Source organism: Cyprinodon variegatus, unplaced genomic scaffold, assembly GCF_000732505.1.
Source record: "Cyprinodon variegatus isolate N-32 unplaced genomic scaffold, C_variegatus-1.0 Scaffold820, whole genome shotgun sequence".
Taxonomy (NCBI): domain Eukaryota; kingdom Metazoa; phylum Chordata; class Actinopteri; order Cyprinodontiformes; family Cyprinodontidae; genus Cyprinodon; species Cyprinodon variegatus.
In genome coordinates, this window is record NW_015151273.1 from 354,070 (window position 1) to 375,750 (window position 21,681).

General features: G+C 36.4%; 2 protein-coding genes across 3 annotated transcripts; both read right to left on the bottom strand.

The window, feature by feature from the left end:
* Positions 1-952: 952 nt before the first annotated feature.
* On the bottom strand, positions 953-12,257 carry ttll1 (tubulin tyrosine ligase like 1). 2 transcript variants are annotated; one of them, XM_015396774.1, is made up of 10 exons: positions 11,819-12,257; positions 11,586-11,703; positions 9,317-9,525; positions 9,044-9,224; positions 8,803-8,940; positions 8,558-8,666; positions 7,277-7,420; positions 5,883-5,969; positions 3,568-3,731; positions 953-2,077 (listed from the first exon to the last, which is right to left on the bottom strand). In XM_015396774.1, the coding sequence occupies exons 2-10, from the start codon at positions 11,696-11,698 to the stop codon at positions 1,948-1,950; spliced, it is 1,275 nt and encodes a 424-aa protein (XP_015252260.1). In that variant the 5' UTR covers positions 11,699-11,703; positions 11,819-12,257; the 3' UTR covers positions 953-1,947. The 2 variants fall into 2 exon arrangements, with proteins under 2 accessions (XP_015252260.1, XP_015252261.1); XM_015396775.1 differs by lacking the exon at positions 11,819-12,257 and adding an exon at positions 11,779-11,795.
* A 4,940-nt stretch (positions 12,258-17,197) lies between these two features.
* LOC107098896 (malonyl-CoA-acyl carrier protein transacylase, mitochondrial-like) lies at positions 17,198-21,664 on the bottom strand (the record flags this gene model as incomplete). Its single annotated transcript, XM_015396777.1, has 3 exons — positions 17,198-17,470; positions 21,241-21,378; positions 21,452-21,664. Coding segments are annotated over 3 exons (624 nt in total), but the record flags the coding sequence as incomplete, so codon positions are not given.
* Positions 21,665-21,681: the final 17 nt, after the last annotated feature.

Below are 21,681 nucleotides of genomic sequence, written 5' to 3' on the forward strand. Positions count from 1 at the left end.
TACACATGTACTCTACACACACATATATATATATATATATATATATATATATATATATATATATATATAAACAAAGATAGCAATAAAACTATTCTCAGAGAAAGGAAACTTTTTTCTCAACTAACTACTGCAAATAGAAACTCTTACGCAGAAGAAATGAGCTCAAGCTTCAATTTGACCACAGCTATTATTAAGTTATACAATGTATGATTTAAGTTTGTTCTTTTTTTAAACTAAAGAGCTTTAACAGAGAAACATGAATGAAGCTAAACTTACAGCGAAACCTTACTGTAGGCTGAGCAAAAATCCTCTTTTTTAAAACCTTACCTTGAAATCCTTATGGTGGTCAAAAAAGGCACATCCAGAATCAGCTCGTGACTGTAAACAGGTAGTGTTATAAGCTACCTTGGTTTTGATCACATTAGTAAAAACCCCAAGTGGGAACCAAGTAATGGCTTTACCCAATTCCTTAAAAAAGGAGAATTTCCCTCAGCCTCTCACTAGATTTATCCACACAGCTGGATGTGCAGCTCAGGTCATGCATGCTGTTGAGATTTCGGTTAGAAATTCACATGCCAGAATTTGATCCACAAATTTGTACATCTGGTGTTTTTAAAACTTTCTATGCTGCTCTTTGGTACAGTAGCAGCTTTACTAGCAGTGAGGAAATGTGTGACGAAAAAAGGAAGAAAAAAAAAAACCCATTTAAACCAGGATGATAAAAAGTTGTTTTCAATAAACCTTGGATTAACATAAATACACAAATCAATTGCTTTAGGGTTCTTTAGCATTGCATGGCAATAAAAAAGAGGATTTAATAGAAAATGATGAGGTGCTTTCAAATAATAAAATTAAAATTATAAAATCATTTTGTGTTTATATACATCATCATTATACCAGGAGACATTAAAAGGAATCGAGTCAGAGTAAATGATGTATAGGAATGACCAGCTTTAATCAAAATTAGATAGCACACCTTCCTTCATCCATTTAAGCAAGTTTCTTCCATTTTTTTCACAAAAGTTAAATCATTTTGACAGTTATCTCACAAAGTGCATATTTAAGTTTAATCTTTAATCTCTTTATTTTCTTTTTTTGTTTGGGTCCAAAAATCTTTACCTTTGGCCACAAATTAAAAATATTTACCCATTTCATGGTGATTTGCACCTTTTGTGACTCATCCCCTGAAAAGTAATACACATCTGTTAAATTCTATTAAATATCATCTGTTCCGTTTGTCTAATGAAACAAAATAAAAAGGTTTCCATTATCATTTCCACCCTATTCTACTAAGTTTTAAAAATTGGATTTTTATTCATCAGCAGTGTTTAAATTGGTTGAAAATCCCTAATAATGTATGACTTTTATTCTAATTCAATAGACATTGTTATAAGAGTTGTGATGTAATGCATATTTAATTGGTCAAAATTAAAAAGAATAATAATAATAATTTGAAATTTAAAAAGAAAAACACAGTAAAGTGTGTAAAGTATTCTGCACTGAGTAGAGTCTTTGTAATGAGCATTTAAAAAACATTTTGGACTCTATAAACATTTAGTATTTCTAACTCTGCATATAAACTATTTCACTTTAAAACCATTTGCATTCATAATACCTCCTTTTTCAAGCATAGTCTTTCACCTTCAGTATAACAGCCTCTATGATAGCACCCATTTTGACACATCAGGTTCAGGTGCAGTTAATTGACAGTCATGCATAGCGCAGGATTCTGATCCGCAGTATCAGGAACATATTTCCTACCAACAATCACAGTCCAGATGCTGATTCAACTCTGCTGATTACTCCATATTTAAACAACAGTGTGCCACAGTCAGAGGAATGGAGGCTGGATTGGGATAAAAAGGTCTGGGTGGTCCTTGTTTTGTTGCAATAGGTTTGTAACCCACAGTAAGGCAGAGGAAGTCATTCCGAGTCGGTAGCACAGCCTCATTTCCATGTGGCTGCAGCGGAACGGGCGCTAGCTGTCCCCTTCGTGCCCTTTGAACCCAGCAGCTGACCTGAGCGGCCCCGAAGGTCACGCTCAGCGTTCTCGCTCTGGGCCTGCTCCTCATCATACCTGGTGAAAAACAAACAGCATGGCTGAGATCCGGTTTCCACCTTTGTTCCCTTTGACATGGAGTGTGTAAACAAGGAGCCCAGCCTAAACAGGTTTCACACCTCTATTCATTTATTGTACATTACAAAAATACTTAACCAGATAAAATCCTGGATACATTTAAAAATATGCCAAACTATCCACAAAAGAGCTCCTACATCATTATTTTAGCATTTATTCAAATACTGTTAAGCTTCCTGTGGTGCAGTGCAACAGTTTAAATGATTTCTGTGGATCATTAATATGCTTTAATGTTTGACTGGTTAACCTGCAAATCAAGTCAGCTAATGACCACCTATACTGATTATGGTGATAAAGACTGACAGCTGCAGCACACAAACCATAAAATGATTAGGAAAAAACAGGGAAACAATCATGTTTGTTCTAAGAGAAATTCTGAGCTAATATGTACTCAATAAAGAAACTATTTGTTTGATATTTAATGGGTTTTTTTAGGTATTCAGAGATGTGTTTATATATTACATTAGGGTACAAATAAATCTCCAAAGGGTTTAGTGACAAAAGAAAGAGAAAACAGGTCAAAGCTAATGTTTCCTTTTGTGTGTGCCTCAACCTTTGTCCTAAAAGTTACTCCTAAGGATTACAGACTTGTCCTCTACAGTTCTCCGCTATACCAACTGAGCAAAATCACAATATTTACTTGACTTCTCTGTTCATTAGTACATTAAATTATCACTTAAATTTGTAAAAATAAAACATTATAAGATAAGATAATATGCATTAGCTGCATTGCAAATTTTTCCCAAACCATCTGCTTTATTAACAAAGTTAAAATCCAACATGAACTAAGCATGATACTATGTGAGACATTTCAGGTATGACAACTATGTGTAAAATAAACAATGCTACTATGGTATTCATAAGGAATGTAATAGCTTTTATTTAACATCAATCTTCCTATTGTTGCTAAAATTTATTCATTTCCACTATTACTATATGCATCTTTAGTATGGAGGATTAAAAGGGACATATATAAATAAACAAATAAAGCCTGAAATAAATAAATGTGAATATACCAGGCAATAAACAAAAGCTGCAATATATATTCCAATGAATAATTAAATCAACCATTAATTTGATAATTAAATGTGCAATTAAATAATTAAAAAAGGTGTTTTAAATGATCAAATCAAACTGTTAATTGTAATTTTAAATTGATTAAAAATATAAATATTTCACTCTGTATGTATTAATGTCTCATGGTTAGTTAACATTTCTGTTCATCCTTTTCCATTTAAATTTCCCCTCAAGCCAAATTTAAACCCAAACACTCCAGAGTTTTTAAACCTTAAATTACACCACACCAAGCTAGTAAAGGGGATTTTCACCACCTATAAAAGCTGAAGTCTAGATGGTAAGTTTTTATCTTCAATGAGGGTCTCTTTAAGTGTTTTTGTTAGCTGAGGGTTATGTGTATTAAAGTCACTCACAGGACTTGATAGTTCCCCAGAGCTTCTCTGGGCGGAGTGCGATTCCAGCGGCAATCTGGGATCTCCCCGTTTGGTGTGACGATGTTGAGCGTGTCGTTGATCAGGTTGTACTTCAGTATGCGGTCATTGGCTGTGCTGGAGGTCAGCGACGGGGATGCGTTAACCTAAAGGATTCATATAAACCACAACTTTGATATTGAAGAACAGGAAGGGAGATTTAGGTAATAAAAATAATCCTGAATGACTTCACAGCTAATGCGAAGGGATCAATAATGTAATACAGGCTCTAAACCGGACCTGTTTTGTTTCTTCCTGTCATTAAACTGAATGTGGAAGGAAATGTGGCTACTAATGTGCCTGTCAATAAGCAAGCAGTAAACACTGACCACCTGCTCACTTACTCTCAAACTGTTCAGTCCATAACTCCTTTGGTTAATTGTTTTTATTTCTTACTTGGCTGAAAAAGGAAAGAAGCACCATGATGCTATGTTTAATTGAGGTATGATCTAATGTTATAATAAACTAATACGTTAATTAACACAAAACCCCTCTCACTATCTTCTGTATCGATTAACACATTTGTTTTGGATCATTATTGCGCAGAATTGCTTCATCATGATAAGTTTTTCAAGTTTTCTGGTAGAGGACACCAAATTTGTCTGCAAATGACCTGATAATTAAAGTGTATTAGACAGAAAAGAAATCACACATTTTAAAACCCTGATAAAATAAAATAAATTATCAGAAAATACTTAGTTATATGTATTTTCCATACATTTCACAGAAAATAAGTATGTTACTCAAAGTCTGTTTTTTAAGACAACTTTTAAAGGTTTACAGAACGTTAGGGTGCCAGTAAATGTCAGCTGAAAAGCTGAAATGTACAAATTTTACATCTTATCATTCGGTTAATGAATAAGAAGGAAAGAAAACCCAACCTTCAATCTTGTAATAAGATAAAACAAAGGTAAAAATAACAAAAAAATGTACAAAAATGACAGAAACCTGACAACAGACAAAATACAAAAAAAAAAAAAAAGACTGTCTAAAAGCAGGCGGTGGTGGCAGTTATTGCATGGATGGCATCCTGGACGAGCCCCCATCTGCCACACACACAATTAAACACACACTCATTCTCCTCAAGCAATTAATTCTGCAAAATCAAAGGATTTTATTTTGATGATTTTTTTTCTTTCATCTAAAATATAGAAATGAGAAGCTAAAGGAAACAATAAACAATTTGTTGTTGTTTTCCCAATTTCCCTATTATTTAAAATAATATCATGTGAAATGTGGCCTGTGCTTATATAGAGCTTTTTCAAGTCAGGAGACTTCAAAGCACTTTACACTACATTCAGCCATTCATTGTAGCCACAGCTGCCCTGGTGTTCACTGACAGAATCGAGGCTGCTGTACACTGGCGCCACCAGTCCCTCTGACCACCATCAGTAGGCAAAGCAGGTGAAGTGTCTTGCCCAAGGACACAACAACACTGAAAGCCAGAACCAGAGCTTGAACCGTCAACCCTTAGATTTCAGGGCAAACTCCTGCACCCAATGCCACATCATGTGAAACGTGGGGAAAAGCAACATGATTCAGCCCAGGTGTAGGGGTCAAAGTATTGTATATTACAAAATAAGGAATTTCAAAGTTACTCTGAAATAGCGAACCACATCAGAAGTGAGCTCTGCTTAGAAAGAAACTACACAGAAGTGAAAGGTGGTGAAAAACTGCAGAACAAAAACAATAGAAACCAGATCCAAGTTTGTGACTGTTTGTGACTGAGTGCTGCTTTCATACCTCCCAAAAAAAGCTGTAGGACTAATGATCAGACTGACTGAGTTTTTGGAACATGTTCCTCACGAAGGAACAATTTGCCCTACAACCAACTCTGTCGCTGAAAATAGATCAGATCAGAAATAACTCAGGCCCAGCCTAGAAACCCAGCAGCTGTCAAAACGAGTGCAGTAAATATGAATCATCGCGAGTCGAGGAAGAAGGAAAAGAACACATATCAAGCTGTTTCCAGTGTATTTCGAGCCCATTTTTCTGCTGCAGCACACAGGTGGAGACACACAAAAATACAACCAAGACCATTTAGGACTCATTACCAACAAGCAGCAGAAAAGGACTGACAATACAACTAAGAGACTAGGCAACCAGACAGCAGTTTTTTCCAACATCATACTGGCCTTTAAGTAACAGTGGTAAGGAGAGAGAGAGGATCTCCAAAATGACTCATTAAACAAAAAAAGTAGTCTGGGGATTACAGGGTGAACGCATTATAGTGTGACCTGCTTGGAGACATGACTCACCTCGATGAGCCACGGCTTCAGCTTGTCGTCGATGATGATGTCATACCCATAACACTCAAAACAGTGCTTGTCATTGTTCATCACAGGCTAACGGAGAAGAAAAACAGAGTGAATCAGAAAGATGAATTTTTGATTTATTTATCAGGGGGGTTATTAGCAAATAATAAAGCATAAATACATAAAAAAAAACTTTTAGCAGCTGGTGATTTGAGAGGAAGTGGGTAAGAACACTTAGGTGAAAAAGGAAGTGTGCATTACGCTAAGTGTCCTGTGGGATAAAAACGATACAAAGACCTACAGGTGCTCTCCTGAAATCAATCCTCCATTTCCATTCTACACACGCAGGTTTAAATTTATATATAAAAAAAAAAACATCCCCTTCTGCAGATGTCGGCACATATTTTGCTTTCAGGACGTTTTTAGTGGCGTAATATTTCAGGGGGTTTACACATTGCTATTTGCTACATGTGCATACAGGGAAGTATTTGTAAACCAGTTCAGCACACTGAAAGCTGATTACACAACATGGATAAGTGAGTGCAATACTTCCCCAGCAGCACAAGAACGTGTGATAAATATTTACACCTTGCAACACTCAAACCACAAACTTCAGAGTATTTCATTGGGATTTAATGTTATGAAGCATATATTATTTAAGGTGTAAGAAAAAAGCATGCTTTCAGATTATGAGGTCGATTTATATGCAGCTCATTTAAACTACAGCAGCATAAAGAGGCTTTTATTTACAGAATTTTTGGTAAATGTTACCAAACAAGCTGAATTTAATGTGTTTTAGAAGCTTTACAACAGTTTAAAATTTATTATAATTTACTTTGATGTTTGGGGTTGCAATGTGACCAAGTGATAAAGCAGAAGAGCTGTGAATACCTTTGCATAATTACATTTTTTCAGGAGAAAATTTTAAGAGTTTTTAAGGTATAAAAACATTTAAGAAATCAGCGATCAGAAATCGCGACCCCAGCAGAGATAACAGTTTTTTCTTGTATTGGTGTCACTCAATACGTTTATGTTTTTGATGATTTATTTGTGCATTTAGTCACCATAGCTTGAGATTACGAGAAGCGAATTTATTGCCACTCAATTGTTAATGTTTTAACAATTAATGTTGTTAATACATTTATTTAAACTGAGACTCGTATATCGGTCATTCTTGTCATGTAAAGAGAGAAATGAAAGCAATATTGGACTATAAAGAGGACCTTTCTTAAAAAAGCGGCAGCACATATCAGGGTTTGATCAGATTGATTTCAAAATAATCAGTATATTAAGAAAACACAGCATCGATCAAGTACACCCAGTAAAGAAAATGAAAATGAAATAGAGGAAAAATAAAATGAAACAAGCAACTGTAGCTCATTTATTCATAAACTTACTGCAACGGCTTTCAGTGACTGAACCAGGATCCAGTGGATCTGGTCAAACAGCCGGTTAGTCACCTCCTTCCCTCGGGTGCTCTCCAAGTACAAGCGAAGATTACTGACGGTCCACTTTCCTCCATGAACATGGTTGTAATCATCCTGTAGGGAAAAAATTACAAAGAAGTAGTTTATGTGGGTTTTGTAATGGGCAAACTGAGTTTCTTATCTCTGCTTCTTATCTCTAAGAGTTAGATCCCATCACCACCTGCGTTCATTAAAGCAATTTTTACTGCCTGTTACGTTAACCACAAAATAAAATTGCTGTTTTTTGGTAGGAGAGGATTGTCCAACTAAAATAACCTCAAGAGAAATTGCATAAAGTAAAACAAAAACAAAAAAATCTACCTCTATTTCTACAAGCCTAAGTTGGCATGCTAATGTACATTAATAAGAAGAGAACCAGAAAGCCGTGGAACTAACATGTTTTGTTTGTTCGGGTTGCTTCAGGGTTTATACAGGAAGGAGGAACTCTAATTTTGTGCTCCTAGAAATAATTTTAATGTCATCAATAAGTTCCCATTACTCTCAAATATCTTTACCATCGACAGGCTGCAGCCATGTCCCAAATTTCTTGTTTTCCAGTCACTTACGTTAAAATTAGCATTTTCCCATTCTCTATCTTTTTCTGTGCCTCGAGCTTCTGTTCCGCACATACGGCTTTAGGATCAACCAGGAGCAGTTTCACGCAAACACATGGAACCAGTTAAATCTGATATATTTGACAATTTTTTTTTTTTATATATAAAGCACTTTAAATGTCGTGATAATCACATTTAATGAATTTTAATGCCAATTAAGGTCTTAATTTAAAAATTTATAATTTAATGAGTTTTAATTATTTATAATGATCCGCAGAAACCCTGTGCTTAGATACTGCCCCATCTAGTATTAGCAAACAACTGGAAGGAGTCTATCTGATTGAATCAAGGGACACTAATCAAAAGTATCACATCCAATAAACTTTTAAGCACAGAGGTGGGAGGATGATGATTTGGTTCAAAAGCAATCAAATTAAGGGGTGTATTTACTTTAGTTCTTTCTATAACTGCTACGTTAGATCATTTTTGTGGAACTTTAACATTATTAAGACAACGAAATACCTCTAATAGCGTCAAGCTAAAGTAACATTACTCCCATTTTGAATATATCAGAGTCTAACTTCTGCACTTATCCTGAGTTCATTAAAGTTTCAGTCTTCTAAAATGTGTTTTTTTTCTTCCTGTGATGGAAACTCACCCCGTGTTTTTGGATGGCCACATTAGTGAGGTGCACAAACATGTTGTCCAGCTCACTGGTGCTGGGGGTGTACTTCACTGTGCAGAACCGGCAGAAGCCCAACTTGTACCTTACAGAAAAACACGAGATAAGAGACACAGCTACACGGGCTACAGCATGATTAATTTATTCTAATGCTGAACTATCATCTATTAAATGGATCGTCGTTTCCTGGTGAATATTCCATGCACAAACAGGATGCTTACATGTAGCACTTTAGAGGCCGATATGTCGTTACCAGAACATAAAGCCGCAAGTCAAATTTCTTCCCTCCTATCAGCAGAGGATTGTCGATGTACAGAGAGATGACATAAGCCTCTTTCCCGCTGGATGCTGCAACAAACCTGGAGGCAGAATGAAGCTGAGCATCAGCAGCAACATCCACAAAGAACTTCATAGTAACACTTTCCCTCGTAATTCGAGGAGAACGTGTTTTTTTGGTCTTACGTGGAGGTGCGGCTGTCTCGTGACCACTTTTTAATCTGCGACAGCTTGTTGATGAGGAAGATGCCTTTCCCCTGGGCTTTACCACAGGGCTTCATGATCCAGGTGCTGGAGGGATTCTTGCGAAACTCCTCCACAAACAAATTGTAATCCGCAGGGAGCATGAACGTCACAGGAACAAAATCTGCACGAGGAATTTATAAAAAACGCACATCAGCACTGGTCACATAAATATCAACATCTACTGTACATAAATCAACCTGCTAGGAAGCGGACCCAGATAAATGTATTTGCCGTTCTCGTCCTTCTCTGCAAGCGGACTGCCTTCCTTTTCCAACTCCTTGCGGTACCGCTTGATGTTCTTGATCATCAGGTCCTTCCGGGTCAGCTCGTAGTGGTTGGGAAAGTGATTCACTAACTGTTCATCTGAGAGCCGGTAGCCGGTGTCCACGCTGAACACATTCCTGATGGTCTGGATGCTCATCCTGCATGTTGGAACACATGAATTTGAATGTGATCTCAGGAAGTCAGGTTCAAAAATATAAACTGCTTCACAATCAAACATTTCCTCATCAAACCAATCATATCTAAATATAAATCCCCAAATCCCAGATAAAATTTATAAGCAAAACATTTATAGCTTTACTAGTAATGCGTTCATCACTTCTACATAAAGATTTTATTAATTTGTCCCTATTACTAATGCAATATGGTTTCAAATTTACCTTCCTCTGAATATAGGTTTCCACTTGTGTAGTTTTCCCTTCTTATAGCACAATGTGTAAGCAGCCTTCTACTTTCAGAGTTTCATAAACAATGAAAACAAAGGTGATCAAATCAGCTTACATGTAGTCAGAGAATGGCTGACCCATTTTTGATGCAGGCAAGTTAAGAGAAGTTAATTTCTTGTATTAATTTCCTATACTTTAGAGGTAAGTGCTCTTGATTTTCCTGTTCTGAAGGAAAGCTACTATCATTTTTTTCTGTATTTGTTATATACCTTTTATTGATAAACTTGTTAAGAAATTAAAAGTTAAACTGGGCTTCTTCTTTTCTTTTGGAGTAAAAAAGTGCCTTATCTCTGCCACATTCTTAGATTATGTTGACGTTTTTTCAAATGTGGGACTCTGTTTACCATGTTTTATTAAGGTTCATCACAAACTGTAGAGCCATGACATCACTGTGACCTGTACTCTCAGCTGGGATGGCCTTCCCTCTCTAAAAGAAGGCAGTGTCATTGGTACACTTTTATTTACAAGGCCCTTCTTGGATTACTGCCCTCTTCCATTTGTACCTTACTTACACAGAAAAGCCTGGCTTCTTATGCCCTGAGATCCAACCATTAGCTGGTCACTGTTTATTTTACCCACACAGAACTAGGGAAGGAAGCCTTTAGCTACGCAGCTTATTCTGTGTAGAATTTTTTTTACAAAGACTGTAAGTTGTGTCATGTATCTATTACAACTGTATGTTGTGTCATGATCTGCTGTGATAGCTGGCCTTAATCACTCATGCCTTTCACCTGCTTTACTCTTTCCAGCTCCTAATTATCATTCATCTCATCCACCTGCCAGTTTCCCTTATATTGGGCTCAGTTCCAGCTATCATGGTCAGATCATTAGATGTTTTCTGTTCAGTTCAAGTGTTCTAAGGTTCTGGAGGCCAGAGGAAAGAGGGTTTTGTGTTTGTTTCGTCTCCTGCTCGTCAACTGTTGCTTCCCTGCTGATTTCTCTGGGTTTTTTGCTCTTTACGCACGAAGGTTCAGTTTTAATTCCAGTAAGCCTGGCTCCAAGGTGGAGAGCAGTTTAAAGGTCCTGCTTAAGTTCTGGTTCCAGGTCCTGTCTTGGCTACCCTCTTCCACTGAGCCTGCCCGTCTGCACCTGATCCTGTCTGCTCCTGTGCGTGTCCACCTGGTCACGTTTCTGGACTCTGAACCTGCCTGGAAGCCTGGATCCTGACTGTTCTGTCTGTTCCTGCCTGTTCTGAATCCCTGTCCAGGATCGGCTTCCTGCAAGTCCTCTACGCCTGGATTGCGCCCCTTTCCAGGGAGATGGACTGGACTGTTGAACCTCAGTGTCGATTCCCCACCTCTCTCGTGCAGCATCCGAGAGTTGCAGATCCTAGCAGCTCCACTTTATTTTCTGTTTGTTTATATTTCTATATTAATAAACGTTTTGAACTTTCCTACTGACTGTCTCACCTTGAATACTGGGTCCATCTGTCCCGTGTTTTATGACAAGTTGACTGAATTTTTATCTTTAAATGCTATTAAGTTGAAAGTAAAAGTATTTGAAGCAGCCTCAATGATCTGTAATTGTTTTACTTGATATGTTTTTTTTTTATGTACCTGTCATTTATTTTAATGCATCTATGTTTCTTATGTAACTTTGCTACCTCTTAAAAGAGGTTTTTAATCTCAATGGGATTTTTTTCCCCTGGTTATATATATATATATATATATATATATATATATATATATATATATATATTTATTCATACCAACCTGATCTTTCAGATTAATTTGCTCTAAGGTTGAAGAACCTACCAGTAGAAATTCCAGTCCTCGTTTTCAGTCACTTGGACCCATTCCCTTTTTTCAAAGTTATTGATGAGCACTGATTTCTCTATGTCTGTCACCCACTTCACCTTCCCAGCCATGGTGCCTTCAAAACATGTAAACAAATATGGTCAGAGTTCATCAACATATACAAACAAATACATTATAATAGCTTTATTACATCATTTGAGGAGCAGTTTTGGGTTAAAGTCGCCAGGTACCTGCAAATCAGTAGCAGGAAACAGCCAGTCATCAGCATTTGCTCCGTTAGCAGGTTGCTGAATCCTCCCGGGATTGCTGCAGAGGCTGGGCGGCCATCATCCGGTTAGGGATGCAGTCTCATCCGACTGTCGTTACAGCTTTACAGCCAAGTTATGCATCACAGTTAGCTGAAGCTGCTATAGCTAGCATACACAGCCTCCGTTTTAGTTAGCTAACCTGGCTGCAATTATCGATTTCGACGACGTGAACCGGTGACGACAACGCCCAAGACGGTCAAACTCCAGCTAAACATGTCCTTATGATTAAAAAAAATAATAACTCACAAAGAAATAGTAGAGTACCTGAAGATTAATGTAGATGTTTAACAGGGTGTGTCTCAGAAACAGGAGATGTTGCTTACGAGAATAACCTAGCAACGGAGGACGCAGTGATGTCACTGCAGGGTGCAGTTACCTCCTTGGACCACAGGGGGTCACTATTTCACTGATTTTGTTAGAACAATTGTTCCAAATAAAATTATTCATCATTCTGACTTTATTCTCAGGATTAGAGTAAGAATTTTTAGATTGAAGTAAAAATTCCGAAAATAATCATAATTCTGATATTAAAGTGCGAATTCTGAGATCAAAGTCAGAAATCAAAAGCCTTTACTGTTTCCTTAAGTGGCCATTTCTGAGATTAAAGCCAGAATCATTAAAAATTCTGAAAATAAAGTAGTATTCTGAGATTAAAGACAGAATTCGAAGATAAAATTCAGGACTAGGCCGAATTCTAAGATTAAAGTCAGAAATCAATAGCTTTTTTTTTTGTTTCATTGAGTTTATTTTGTTGTTTGTGTTTTTTCAGTGGCTCTAATCCACTTCACTACTATATATTGTTCTTTATATAAGCCACATGTAATAATAATGTAGTGCTATATATTTGTTTTATTCTGTTTACTTTAACCATTCTTTAACTAGGACATAGTTAAACTTTGATAAAAGTCCTGTTTTTTAGGGTAGTCCTGCCAATCAGCAAAAAACTAAACAAAAATAGTTACACTGTTATATTCAATAATTGTAGTGGTGATTGTTTGCCAAGCCAAACATCCAATTAAACGTCCTTTAAGGAACTACTAAGGCACCGGGGTCAGGTTTCTACACACAGGCCAAAAAGGTTCAATGTCCAGTCTTGATGATGGTTCTGGAAGGTTTATTTTCTATTTTTTGCCAACAATTAAAGAGTTCAAACGTTTCTTTTGTCGTACCTCTCTTGCTCAGGTAAAAACCATAAGGCCCCAAATCCAAAATGCCTGCTGGTCCTTTCCCAGGCCCCTACATTTATAGAAAGCAGACTGATCCCCATCACATCACATAAATAGAACCAACAATTATAAACCTACAAATAAACTCTAAATAAAAATATAAATTAAAAAAAATATAAATTTAAACATTAATTAACACAATTCAAATGGATAAAGAGATAAAGAATAAATAGCTCCAACAATAATATTTAGTTTCAGTGTACAAGTACACAATAAGATATGATCAGTTAATTCAAAAGGTTCTGAATTCATTCATTAATACAGACAGACAGACAGACAGACAGACAGACAGACAGACAGACAGACAGACAGACAGACAGACAGACAGATAGATAGATAGATAGATAGATAGATAGATAGATAGATAGATAGATAGATAGATAGATAGATAGATAGATAGATAGACTTTATTCTGCACTAATTCTCCAATAAATAATATAGTAAATATTTCTCGCGAAAAAAGCTAAAAGCTTAACTAAATTAGGAATATGCCCAATAACTCATGGGGTCCCATTCTATCGTTTCTGTCTCCCCCTAGCGGTCAAAATGAATAGCAGCAGGTAAAGGCGTGGCCAACGGCAATTTGCAGAACTTACCTGAGAAGAGCGAGATTAAAGGACGCTGCTGTAAGTACAAATGTCTTTCGATTATTTATTTGATTTCTTCACTATATATAAATGCCGATCCTAATGGTTTTTGTATCTATTACAGGGCGGCGTCCGTTTTAATCTACATTTAAGGTATTTTACTTTCTTTTTTAGCTGTGTGGCTGCACCTGTTTACTGTGGAAGCATTGCATTCGATAAACATATATAAAAAAAAAAGTTACCAAATGAAACTCTACACCTCTTTGACTTAAATCAAAGAAACGGATAAACTTTGTTAGTTGAAGGGTTTATGGGAAATGCTTCAAGTATGGTTTTCCAAATGACCTTTGTTTGCTTTGGGCATGAAGGATGACTTCATCTTTTTGTTTTGACAATAAGGGAAACTGCTTCAAGCTACCAGAGAAGCTATTTTCAGCATACATTAGTTTGTGTTTTATTTAGCACATTTACACTTATATTCGTAAAGTACATTTGTTTTGAGAATAAAAAAATATTATTATAAGGGAATTAAAATTCACATTTACCTATAGAGATACATTATACCTTAGAAAAATTGTAAACATACAAACATTTGAAGTTTATTAGGGATTATCTAGGGTGAGGGATGCTTTATTTCTTCTTACTGAGGAAAGAAAAGCCGTTTGGTTGATTTGGGTAATGGAAATGTGTCATTTGCATTAAAGGGCATGAGAACAACAGGTATGATCTCAGCTCAGGTGCACAGATGATTTAGGAAAAAAACTTTAAATAAAACCTAACAAGGCCCACTATTAAGGTGTTATTAAAAGGTAATGTTTCTAGATGTACAGCTCTTAGAAATTGGGGAAGTAAAACAGTTTAGCAGCAATCAAATAAATGAAGTCACCACTTCAAACATTTTTTTTTTTTTTTACCTGGACTCTCTCCCTGGTAACAGGCGCCACCCATCCTTGTCACATGTTCTCTTATGTACACAGCTTGTTTATGAACGTTAGAAGTCCAGTGGAGATAATGCATGATCAAATGCAGGCTTAAACCAACCTGCATGTTTAATGTTGGCTTTGATAGAACTATTTTGACAAGAACTCATCTGAAAATGTTGCTCTTTTTCAGAAAACACAATGGTGGAACAAACCAGACGTCCGAACCGTGCTGTGACCCTCCAGGCTGGACCTGGAGAGGTGGTGGATGTGACCCTCAGGTACAGCAGCAAAACACAAGCAAAAACTGAATTGTCATGTGTATTGCATTAACAAGAACAATAAAAAAAAAGGATTTCCATTTGAGCTTTCATATAATTGGGTTTTATTGTTAGATGTAAATAAAAATCCATTCGGTTTCCGTGGTTTAGGAGCCGTGACAGGGCTGTGAGGGTCGTTGGTCGACAGTTGGCTCTAATCGGAGATCATCTGGACCAGGAGTGGGCCAGGAGGGATCCAAACTGGCCGCCAAGTCCTCTGTACCTGCTGAGACCTGCCCAAACTCTGACACGCATCATCTACAGGTACAAAAACAGGTTGTTTTTTTCAATCTCACATTTCCTGTTGGCCTTAATATCGTTGTTATCTCTTTGCAGGGATCTCCAGAGCCAGTTATGGGGTTTCCAGGGTCTGTTGGCTCCGGTAAAGGCCTGGATTGTCAGCGCTACGCCTGGGCAGAACCTAAGAGCAGATACGGTGGCAGCCTGGGTAATATTTCATTTAGCAATTCCTTAACAAAAAACTTCTATGGTTTAATTTTATAACAATGCTTAGCAGCAGATATTTTTATTCTGAAGGCAACAGTTGCCTGCTTAAAAAAAACATGCTTATTTCATCTCTATATCAAACTAACAAACAAATATATCTGCAAAGCTTAAAGATGTTTTTGAAGAAGTAAGGATACTAAAATGTCATTAAATTGATTTGGAGATAGATTAAACCTCATTGTGAGGTTAGTGGCAACAGTGTTTTTGTTAAAAGCTTCATCCCTTTGACTCAGAGGGTTTAACTCTATAGGAAAGGAAACAGATTGTACTTAGAGGAGTCACAGAGCCTTTGTAGCTTTATGCAGAAAGAAACTAGGAGTACTTTCTATTTGAGAAAACTGTGTGGAAAGGTACAAAAAATAAAAACTGCAGAGCTGCCATTGGCTCCTTCCAGGAAAAAGACACAACTAAAGAAAGAACTCAGACAATACTTTCTATGGAACAGAAAAAAAATAAGGTAATGGATGCCATAGCCTCGTGTTTCTATCCTAGAAGTAAGCCGATTAGAAGAGAACAGAGCCTTTTTTCTAGATGTTTTGGACAGTTATCCAAGATTTGATAGAAATACTGTTAAAACTCCAATAATGACACTAATAAAGTCTCTGCATCACACATTTACACATAATATTTGCACTATATGGCAAATTTTTTTTTCATAATCCCTTAAAATATAATTTAACTCAATATTTTTAACTGCATTTTGCATCATCTTTATTTATTTACACTGCACTGAACCTTTCCATATCAGTGCCTTTTGCACCATGTGCTTAAACTGGATTCCTTTTCTCCTACAGTTTACAGCCTCATCACTGCTGCACTTTATTAATGGAAATGTTCATTTCACTGTTGAAAAGCTGTATGCATCAGTATTTTGTTTTGTAAACACTGTGTATACAGAAATGACAATTTTTGTCCAAGTCAAACACTCTTAAAAGGTGCACAAAATATTTCATTATCCATTTAATTTAAGGATACAGAGCTGCTTCACCTAGCTGTGAATTAACATATCTAGAGCTATTTCCTTGCTCGGGACATCCCCATAATTTCTCTTATTTTTTTAGGTGTCCAGTTTGAAAGCAGTGACCTGCCCTGGCTGGACCAGAGGAGCAGTCATAGCTGTGGCTCTGTTGGCTGCAGCAAGCATTTTTGGAGCACTGTGGAAGGAATAGAGAGCCTAAGAAGAGGCCAGGATGAAGCATTAAGATGTTTGACAAAAAGAAAAAAAAAATGTTTTCAGAGAAGTGAAAATTAATGCTGATTTGTGTTTCTGCTGTTTACTTTAACCTTTCGTTTGATATCCTTTCTATGAGCTGTATTGACGGTGACAGCATAGACAGCAAACTCTTTAGAATAAAACTAAAAATATGTATTTAAATTTTTCAAAGCAGCTCGATTGGTTTGGATTTTTTTGTAAAGGAGTTTTGCTGAAAAGTTTGGCAGAACGTTGTAGCACTAAAAAACTGACTGGACTGTTTCTGGCCTGCAGTTTTTTGCAGTTTCTTACTGGTTAAAGAGGCCAAACTTTTTTACAAATGATGTAGCTTTGCTTGCGATTTAATGACGGGAGCTGGACTTTCTGTTGCAGATTTAAAAAAAAAAGGCTTTTTCATTTCTTACAAATAAACTTAAAGATGAGAAAAGATGACTGGCTGGTTTGTTATGAAAAAACATTTTATTAAATATAAATTTATACAGGATCTATTCTAAAAATGCTGTATTTAGAGTCCTCGTTTCTGCACAGTCACTCCTCGTTCGCAGTGACGTCCACGTGAGAGTACGACTGAGACGCTTTCCTGTTGCACTTCTGGAGCGTGGCGCCCAGCTGCTTCCCAGGGCCGACCTCGTATGTTTGAGGGAAGCGCTCCCCCTGCGTCCTCTCGTAGATCTCATGGAGAGTCTGTTCCCATTTTACAGGCGACACCAGCTGCCTGACCAGCTGCCTGCGGATGTGGCTTTCGTTCATGTACCGTTTGCCATCCACGTTGGAGTAGACGCTGATCTCGGGTCGCCGCAGCTGAAAGAGAAGGAAATTTAAAGATTGAGGCTTTTTATTTTTGCAGAAAGCAGCATTGATATGGATCAACTTGATGATTTTAATTAGGGATAAAACAATTAATCGGAATAATCGATTATTGAAATAATTGACAACTAATATAGTAATCGATTAATCATTAACTGGAGTATAGAGACTCTAAAATATGCCTTTAGCTGACAGTGACCCACTTAGAGCAGTAATTATGTCAAAATTGTAAAAAAAATATGTAAACATTTTGCATTTAAAATAAAAAAAAACTTTTTTCTTCAGTCAATGGGCTCTAACCAGAATTCCTCAAGTGGAAACATTTTAGTTTTACCTGCTTTAATTTAGTAAAAAATCTTCTTAAAGAACCTTTGGCTATCCGACTAATCAAAAAATAACAGACAGATTAATCGATTTCCATAATAATTACTAGTTGCAGCCTTAATTTCAATTAAATATGCATAATACAGTCATATGAAAAAGTTTGGGCACCCCATTTAATCTTAATTACTTTTATTTCTAAATATTCTGGTGTTTGCAACAGCTATTTCAGTTTGATATATCTCATAACTGAATGACACAGTAATATTTCAGTATTGATTTGAGGTTAATTGGAATAACAGAAAATGTGCAATATGCATTAAAACAAAACTTGTCAGGTGCAAAAATTTGAAAACCTTAATTATTTCATTGATTTGAATACCCTTACTTATTATTCACTGACTTACTGAAACACAAACTTGGTTTGGTAACTTTATTAAGATTAGAACTTCAAAGCCATGTGTATCCAATCATGAGAAAATGTACTTAAGGTGGCCAGTTGCAAGTTGTTCTCCTGTTTGAATCTCCTCTGAAGATTCATCATGGGCGCCTCAAAACAACTCAAATGATCTGAAAACAAAGATTGTCCAACATAGTCGTTCAGGGGAAGGATACAAAAAGTTGTCTCAGAGATTTAAACTGTCCTTTCCACTGTGAGGAACATAGTAAGGAAATGGAAGACCACAGGGACAGTTCTTTTTAGGCACAGAAGTGGCAGGCGAAGAAAAATAAAGCGGCAGAGAAGAAGAAGAAGAAGGGTGAGAATGGTCAAGGACAACCCACAGACCACCTCCAAAGACATCATCTTGCTACAGATGGCGTCACTGTGCATCGTTCAACAATTCAGCACACTTTGCACCAGGAGAAGCTGTATAGGAGAGTGATGCGACAGAAGCCTTTTCTGCAAGCAAGCTACAAACAGAATCGCTTGAGGTATGCAAAAGCACTTTGGACAAGCCAGCTTCATTTTGGAATAAGGTCCTGTGGACTGATGAAACAAAGATTGGGTTGTTTGGTCATAAAAAAGGCGTTATGCATGGCGAGACAAAAAAACAGCGTTCCCAGAAAAACAGTTGCTACCCACTATAAAATTTTGAGGAGGTTCCATAATGCTTTGCGGCTGCGTTGCCAATGCTGGCACTACTAATCTTATTTAAGTTGAGGGTCGCATGGATTCCACTCAACATCAGCAGATTCTTGAGAATAATGTTCAAGAATCAGTTGCAAAGTTGAAGTCACACCGGGGATGGATATTTCAGCAAGATGATGATCCAAACCACCGCTCCAAATCTACTCAGGCATTAATGCAGAGTAACAATTAGAATGTTCTGGAACGGCCTTCCCAATCCCCTGACCTGAATATCATTGAACATCTGTGGGATGATTTGAAGCAGGCTGTCCAAGCTCTGCGACCATCAAACTTAACTGAACTGGAACCGTTTTGAAAAGAAGAATTATCAAAAATCTCTTCATCCAGGAACCAGGAACTCATTAAAAGCTACAGGAGGCGACTAGAGTCTGTTGTTTTTGCAAAAGGAGGATCTACTAAATATTAATGTCTCTTTTTTGCTGAGGTGCCCATATTTTTGCACCCGTCATATTTTGTTTTAATGTGTACTTCACATTTTCTGTTGGTCCAATAAACTTCAATTCAATACTTCAATTCAGTATTACTGAGTCCATCAGTTATTAGATACATAAAACTGAAATAGCTGTTGTAAATACCCAAATATTTAGCAATAAAAATAATTAAGATTAATAGGGGTGCCCAAACTTTTTCATATGACTATGTGGAAAAATGATTATTCTGACCTAATGACACAACATAGGCCAGACTTTATGCATGCTCTGCTAAGATGCTAATAATACCAATCACCTTTGACCTAAAACTTGCTATAAAAAAAGATTTTGATTGTATTATTCTTCAAATTTGACAAGATGAACAACAGTTCAGAACGAAAACTTTCAGCTGATTTAAAGAAGTTTTCAAGACACAAACAAAACTGATTCCTACGGAAGACGGAGCTGAAATTTAATTTAAAAAGCAAAATAACTAAATATAGTTATGGGGTATAAAACATGCCAAATCAGATTTGAATGTTTAAAACACAATAACAAAAACCAAGGAGTTTTTTTAGTGGCCAAAAAATGCTACATTTTCATTTTTGATTCAATATTTATACATTTAGTTAAATGTATTACATTAAAAAAACAACTAAATATATATATATATATATATATATATATATATATATATATATATTTTTTTTTTTACATTTTTAATTCATTAAATAAGAATAATTGTAATATCTGTAATATCTGCAAATAATAAGAATAACGTTTTTATAACTATTTATTATAGTTCTGCACATTTTATTGAGCCGTCAGTCTGCAGGCCAAACACGGTTAAATGAAATGTGATTGATCTGACTTTTGTCAGACAACCAATTAAATGTTGACATCTGCTCAGACCTAAAATGACATTTAAAATAAAATGTGAAACAATTAACTGAATACAGCAATTATTACAAACTATTTCTAAGTATAAGTTCATGTTTCAATATAATAATTTACACATTTAAGAAAATGAATGCCTAGGTCATAAAAACTTTGATTACTAAAGCAACAATTAGTAACTTTTCAGTCAAGTATTAGTTTAATTTATAATATTTTAGAATATAATTCAGGTCAACATGAAGACACCTGGTGTATATTGTTGCTCCATGTGGGCTGTCTTACTTAAAAACAGGTTTGTGTAACTTGAGAGGATTAGATCCGTCACTGAATGAGTCTTGTGACCCAAAGAGCCACTTTGAAGCAATCTTAGCTTTACTTAAACATAAGAGCGAACCGTAAAACGTTGTAGTCAGACAAAAAACCGATGAGACCCTTAGCTGATCAGACAAGCTTGTGGTTCTCTGATATTGGATTGAATCTAGAGGGGTGAATGAAGGTTTCATTGAATTTACAAGCTACTTTATGACTTTTTAATCTACTGTTCCGCTGTTGAGAACTAATTGTGACCAATTAATGTAGCAACAATGGAATTCTGCCAGTTCAGGGGCGCTAAACCAAGACGATACAGGTCTAGCACCCCTAGTGTCTAAAAGTTACACAGCTTTGCTTTAAGAATAATGCTATTTAACTAATTACATTATTGCATTTTTATCTATCATTTATAAACATTTATACTTTATAGCACTTTGGTTTCCGAATAGCTGCAGCATTTTTTCACCTTTTGTGGTCAATAGCTCATTAAAATAAAATAAAACTCCATTATTATTTCAAGGAATAAAAAGAAAGGTAATTTTTAAAAGATTAGATTTACTTTGTATAATGTTATTTTACTGACAAGATAACAAAATCATTAAGAAAGTTAGAAGGTCATACAACACGTGTAAAGGAGTAGCCGTGCAGCCTGAATCAAGTGTTTGCTGACTGACCTCCACCTGTCGCAGCACCTCTCTGAGAGGTTCAGTAGCAGATGCCATCAGCTCAGTGTGGAAAGCACCACTAACTGGTAGAGGTTTGGTTCTCATAAACTGTAGAGTCCGTGAGTTCTGCTGGAGAAAATCCAATGCCTAAAATAAAAGCACAAGGCTATATCAAAAAAATTTTCAATGCAAGAAAATTAACTTGTATGTGGCTCCATACCTGCTGGTGGCCAGCAATAACCCTGCCATCAGGGAATAAATAGTTGGCCACAGAGCAAATCGGCTGCTCGATCCCTAGACTCTTGCAGTGCTCTTTAGCTTGAAGACAGGCGTATTTATACTGAGCCTGAGGTCTGCCAACAACCGACAGCATCCCACTCGGAGTCAGCTCAGAGGCTTTCTGCATAGCTTCTGCACGCACCTTTACTGCATATAAAGCTAGAAGAAAAG